General features: G+C 47.0%; 1 protein-coding gene across 1 annotated transcript in view; it reads right to left on the bottom strand.

Moving 5' to 3' along the window:
- Positions 1-1239: 1239 nt before the first annotated feature.
- LOC106726958 (40S ribosomal protein S2-like) overlaps positions 1240-6652 on the bottom strand; it is a 22603-nt gene continuing 17190 nt past the window's right edge. Inside the window, exons 3-4 of the mRNA XM_014543824.1 lie at positions 2774-2903; positions 1240-1647 (exon numbers count right to left, since the gene is read on the bottom strand). Of these exons, the coding sequence (XP_014399310.1) occupies positions 1277-1647; positions 2774-2903 (501 nt within the window). The 3' untranslated portion in view covers positions 1240-1276. The remainder of the gene's footprint in view (positions 1648-2773; positions 2904-6652) is intronic.

Genomic DNA, 6652 nt, shown 5'->3' with positions numbered 1-6652 from the left:
TTTTTTTTTTTATTTTGGGCCAGTAGCAGCTCTGAGGCCTCACTGCTGAAAACATCGATACAATGTTGCGGTCCGAGCCCGGCTGAATGGAAGCCGGTTTCTGGGGTGTTTAGCTTCGCCCTTTTCTGGGGTTTTGTTTAGCTTCTTATTTGCAACATAGTATATAGTTGCTTAGAGTTGCAACTGAGAGGCTGGCAAGTGAGGCGGGGAACGTTGGAGTCCTCAGCAAGCAAGCCTCCCTGCTCGCTTCAGTGCCTGGCTGCCGGCCGCCATCTTGGCTGACAGTTAATTTGCATATACTCACTGATTAGCCAATGAAAAGGGTAGCGGTCGTACGCTAATTACCATGTTTCTCTTTTATTAGTGTAGATATCTCCACCTCTACTCCTTCCCAACTTTCTTCTTCATGAATTCTGCATCCATGTGGACAATTAATCCAAAACCTAGGCTATCAGTTCCTGACCTCTATGCTGCCAAGGCCATCTGCTACCCTTGTCATACCCTGGACCTTATCATAGCAAGAGCAGTACCACTTCCAGAATTTCCATGTCCAACATCCCAGTCTTCAACCTCTACCTCCCACTGTATTTCTGGCTCCTTCCTTTATTCTGATATGACAATTCTTCCTCACATTTGGGATCCCTAAGCCACTGGCCCTCCACCTTTTAACTGGTTATCACCTCCTTTCCAATCATCACATCCCTTCTTACTCATAGTTTTATGTGTTTTTATTGATTTGAGAGACAGGGAGAGAGAAACATGGATATGAGAAACATTAGTTGGTTGTCTCCCATACATGCCCCGACCAGAGACTAAAACCTCAATCTAGGCATGTGTCCTGACCAGGAATTGCACCTGCAACCCTTTGGTGTACAGGATGATGCTCCAATTAACTGAGCCTCCTGGCCAGGGCCATCGTTTTGATCTGTTCCTTGCTGGACAGCAGAATGCGGCTGGGAGAAAACACTCAGTCGTGCTGAAGGTTCACACTTCGACTTTATCACACAAAACTCAAGTGGGGCCTCAGGGCTGCTCAGCAACCCAACCCTCTCCCCAAACGCAGGTCCATTTCTCCTCCCACCTCTCTTTGGGGGGCGTGCAGGAGGCAGCCAATCAATGATTCTCTCTCATCATTGATGTTTCTATCTCTCCCTCTTCCTTCCTTTCTGAAATTAATAAAAATATATTTTAAAAATAAAAGGTATATGAAATTTTTATTTATTAATTATTATTATTTCCAGCAGGCTTAATTCACTTTATTTTTCTTGTATAAAAATTATGTGGTGGCCACAGCTGGAGCCTGGGCCCTCTGCACAGAAGCTCTGGTGTGGGTCTTTACAAGCGGGTCAGTGAATTTCTGGTAGGGAGACTTGGTGAACACGGTCTCTGTCCAGAGATCTGGGGTGAGATAGCTGTAGGTCTTAGAGATGGCATCAAAGGTGGCCCTGGCGAAGTTGCCCAGGGTGGCAGTGCAGCCCCTGGCCGAGGTATAGCAGAGGTCAATACTGGCCATCATCGGCAACTTCTTAGGCACGGGGGCCGAGACAATGCCAGTGCCCCCGGGGGCAGGGATGAGGCGCACCAGAACAGAGCCACAGCGGCCTGTCACCTTGCAAGGAACGTTGACCCGATAGCAGTTCACAGATTCTGAGAGTCCTCCAACTTTTTAAATGCTCTTGTTCTCCTTCTTTGCTTGGGCAATTTATACATATCTTTTCAGGCTCTGCCCTGATGTCACCTCCTTCGAGGAGCCCTCCCTGACCCTCCCCAGGCTGGATGACACGTCTCTCCCATGAGCTCCCACAGACCATCTCTATCGCATCACCTGCCACTTGGCAGGTCTACGGGGTGTTAGATGCTGTGGAGAAGCCAAACAAGTTAATGACTTGGTTAGATTGGGCAACAAGGAGGTTGGTGGTGGTCTGCAAGGAATGTTTCAGTGGAGTTGGGGGCAGAAGCCAGGTTGCTTTGGGGAGCAAGTGATGTATGTGGCACTGAGGCAGCCAGTGTGGACAACTCTTTCAAACCTTCTTTGGTTTAGAAGGGGAAGAGGCTGGTTGCTAGCGAAGGTCAGAGGTTGGAGGTCCGGAGGTAGACAGACATATGAGGATTCTTGTTTGCTCTTGGCCAGGAATCGGTGGAGAGGTCACAGAAGCCTGGGAGAGCTTCTAGGAGCAAAAAGTGGAATTGGGGGCATGGGACCTAGCACAGAGGAGGACTGGCCTTAGATGATGTCCAGCTGCTGGAACCAAGTACCATAGACTGGGGGCTTATAAACAGCCGGGTTATTTCTCACAGTTCTGGAGGCTGGACATCCAAGGGCAGATTCGGTGTCTGGCGAAGGCCTGATCAGGTTGCAGACTGCCCCAGATGGCAGAGGGGCAGGGGGTCCTCCAGGGCCTCTTTTATGAGGGCACTAACCCCATCCATGCCCTAATCACCTCCCAAAGACCCGCCTCCTGATACCCTCACACTGGGCATTAGGATTTAACCTGTGAATTTGTTAATATCTGTATTGTAAATACAAGTATTCAGACCCTAGCAAATAGCAAAAGGACATGTCTTCCCCTCGGGAGGTGAAGGACAAGCGGGTGCAATCAGTCAGGTGGGCATCTTGATGGCAGGCTGATGGGAGCGTTCCTGTCGGAAAACTTCGGTTTCTGTGTAACAGAGGGTGAAGTCAGAGGTTTGGGGGCAGTGGAGAGCGTTAGAAGTAGCCACTGTGAGGGATGAGAGGGGCAGCCCCTGGCCGAGGTATAGCAGAGGTCAATACTGGCCATCATCGGCAACTTCTTAGGCATGGGGGCCGAGACAATGCCAGTGCCCCTGGGGGCAGGGATGAGGCGCACCAGTGCAGAGCCACAGCGGCCAGCGAAGACAGGAGGAGGGGAATCAAAGACCAGCTGGAGGTCCAAGAACAGGAAGTGCGAGCCATGAACAAACAGATGGAAAGGCCTCAGAGGGCACGGTGAGAGAAGTAACTTGGGCCAGTGGCAGCTGAGATGGAGGGAAGGTGAAAGAACTCGGGGAAGGCAAGGAGCTGAGCAGACGGGTTGTCTGTGGCGTGGGCCACAGACACGGGCAGTGGAACAAAGGAGGGCCCGGGGAGGAGAGGAAAGTAGTAAGTTTGGGTCTGTCGTTGCCCGGGAATGTTCTTGCAGCTGAGGGGCAAGGACTTCAGAGGAGACAGGGTCTTTGACAGCCAGCCAAGGATAAAGGTCCGGAAGAGGCCTTGGGGCGGTTGCAAGAGGGAAAAGGAAGGGGAAGAAAGAAAGAGCCGACAGGAGGGAGGGGGGCTGAGAAGGGATGACTTCAGAGAAAAGCATGATTTATGGTGAAAGCTTCGGAGCTGGTGGCCCGCAGGCCAAACCCTAGTTTGCTTTGCTTGGTCAAAAAAGAAGTCGATACGAAAAACATCCCACGGTCCTCACAAAGACCCAGATTGCCGGGCTCTTTCTCCTTGATTGTTTGCTTGTTTCTGAGATAGAGTTCCCCTACCATAAAAGTCATCATTTTTACCTGTACAGTTCAGTGGCTTTTAGTATATTTACAAAGTTGTACAACCATCATCATTATCTAATTCTAGAACATGTTCTTCATCTCAAAGCGAAAGCCTGTACCTGTCAGCAATCACTTCCCACCCTCCCTCTCCCCCAGCCCCCAACAGCATTTATTTCCTGTCTCTATGGATTGGCTATTCCAGACCTTTCACCTGAAGGAATCATACAGTAGATGGCCTTCTGTTCCTGGCTTCTTTCACTTAGCGCAATGTTCCTAAGGTTCGTCCCCGTTGCAGCATGAATCAGTATCTCGTTCCTTTTTCTGGCTGAATAATATTCCATCGCCTGGCTACACCTCTTGTGCAGACATTCAGCCACTGATGGACTTCCAGGTCGTTTCCACTTTGGGGACGTCGTGAACACTGCTACTATGCACATTCTTGTACAAGTTTTCGTGTGAGTTTTTTTCAGTTCTCCCAGGTAAATACCTAAGAATGGAATCGCTGGGTCATATGCTAACTCTGTGTTTAACCTTCAGAGGCACTGCCAAGCTGTTTCCAAGGCGCTATACCATTTTGCATTCCCCCCCAGCAGTGTGCGAGGGATTCTAGCCTCTCCTGAAACTTCTGAAGACCTGGCCGTGTTCCGTCCACATTCCCCCATGGAGCTGGGTCAGGGCTCTCCGACTGCAACTTCTCACCACGCACCGTGTGGGCACAGGTAGTGACCCCTTGCACTAGTGCCAGAAGCCGGTCCATCCTTGCTGCTTGACACAGTCGCTGCAGGGAAGAAACATCTGCACATGTTTCAAGGGACCTGGCCTATATGGCATACTGTTCTTAATATGTTTGCTCCCCTTCTTGGCGCTATGTGTTTTAACCAAGGTCACCTCTACAAGAAAGGTTGTTTCCCCAGGTAGGGATTTTTCCCTGAAGTTAGGGAGGGAATAAAACCCCTTAACTAAATGCCAGGCGGGTAGTTAATCACTTTAACTACGAACAATCACCCTTAAGCTACATAATCTTTACTCCCTGAAATGGAGATAAGAAACGCCCTAACCTTTGGAATAGAAATTGACAGGATTAAAATCAACTGGTATGAATACAGATGTAACAAGACAATGAAACACAGAACCTGGCTGGAGATCCTGGCTAGAGAACCTGGCTTTGGAAAGGTGGGAAGCAGGGGCTTGTTAAGACAAGAGGAATTACAGAGCAGTGGGGAGAAAAGAGATGGCCAAGGAGGCTGGTATTGGGGCCAGTGAAGGAGGATTACAGGTATGGCAGAGTGAGCATCCTTGCCTGGGCCTCAGAGGGCTGAGGCCAGGTGTCTCCCACAGCGGTCCTGGTGGATATGAAGGACCAGGCCTCCGGGCCTGTAGTTCAGTGATTTAGCAGCTCAAGGGAAATTTGTGTCAATCTAGCTCAGAACTGTCTAATAAAAATAGATCATGAGCCATACATGTCATGAACAATACTAGTTTTATCTTTGCCAATCATTGAGTCTACGTAGTATCTCATTGTGATTTTAACTTAAACGAGGTTGATCATTTATACAAGTTGTTTTTATGCTACATAACTTGAGTTGCATATATTATTGTTCGGTCATCTTTTGATTTTATTTTTTTCCATGGAAAATTTATAAATGTTTATTGTGGTCAGAGTTGATGACTTCTTAATTATGAGTCATACTTAAGTAAACCCATCCCAAGAATATAAAAAAATTTTCTTAATCTAGTACTTTAATGCTTTCATATTTTAGATTTATATCTTTGAGCTGTTTGAAGCTTATTTTAGGGTAAGTAATGCAGGAAAGATACAAATGGGTTTCCAAATATCCCCCCAAACAATTTATTGCATAATCTATTATTTCCTGTGTGTGTTTGGGTCTGTTTCTGGGAATTCTATTCTATTCTATTGATCTGTCCACTCATGTTCCCAAACAAAAAGTATTTTCAAATTGTAAACCATAGTTGTTGTTTTTTAATATTTTTAAAAATATTTTTTTTATTGATTTCAGAAAGGAAGGGAGAGGGAGATAGAAGCATCAATGATGAAAGAGAATCACTGATCGGCTGCTTCCTGAACACCCCTACTGGGGATTGAGCCCGCAACCCAGACATATGCCCTTGGCCGGAATCAAACCTGGGACCCTTCAGTCTGCAGGGCAACTCTCTATCCACTGAGTCAAACCGGCCAGGGCTAAACCATAGTTTTACAATGTTTTAATGTCTGGTTGGACTAGCCCCCCTCCTTATTCTTCTTTTTAAGAATTTTCTGCCCAGCTAGCACGGCTCAATGGTTGAGTGTTAATCTATGAACCAGGAGGTCATGGGTTCGATTCCCGTTCAGGACACATGCCTGGGTTGTAGACTCCTTCCAGTGTGGGGAGTGCAGAAGGCAGCTGGTTAATGATTCTCTCTCATCATTGATGTTGTATCTCTCACTCCCTCTCCCTTCCTCTCTGAAATCAATAAAAATATATTCTTTAAAAAAAAAATTTTTCTTAGCTCTTAAAAAGTAGCTTTTCTGCCCAGCCGGTATGGCTGAGTGGTTGAGTGTCCATCTATGGACCAGGAGATCACGGTTTGATTCCCTGTTGGGCACGTGCCCGAGTTTCCAGCTTGATCCCCGGTAGAAGGGGTGTGCAGGGGGCAGCCTATCAATGTTTCTTTCTCATCAGTGTTTCTGTCTCTCTAGCCCTCTCTTCCTCTCTGTCTAAAATCAATAAAATAAAATAAAATATTTTTTAAAAAGTAGCTTTTCTGCCCTGACTGGTTTGGCTCAGTGGATAGAGCGTCGGCCTGCGGACTGAAGGGTCCCAGGTTCGATTCCGGTCAAGGGCATGTGCCTTGGTTGCAGGAACGCGGGCACATCCCCAGTAGGAGGTGTGCAGGAGGCAGCTGATCGATGTTTCTCTCTCATCGATGTTTCTAACTATCTCTCTCCTTTCCTCTCTGTAAAAAATCAATAAAATACATTTTTTTAAAAAGTAGCTTTTCTGTTTCTTCTGGGGAACCCATATTAAATTTATAAGTTAATTGAGAAAGAATTGGCATCTTTCTAATATTGATTTCCCCCTTTTCTTATACAAAGCCAACATACTATAGGAATTATTTCACCCATTTCTTTATAACCTATATCATCCCATGC

Source organism: Myotis brandtii, unplaced genomic scaffold, assembly GCF_000412655.1.
Source record: "Myotis brandtii unplaced genomic scaffold, ASM41265v1 scaffold339, whole genome shotgun sequence".
Taxonomy (NCBI): Eukaryota; Metazoa; Chordata; class Mammalia; order Chiroptera; family Vespertilionidae; genus Myotis; species Myotis brandtii.
The sequence above is the reverse complement of the archived record's forward strand: the minus strand, read 5'-3'. Positions and strand labels throughout refer to the sequence as shown.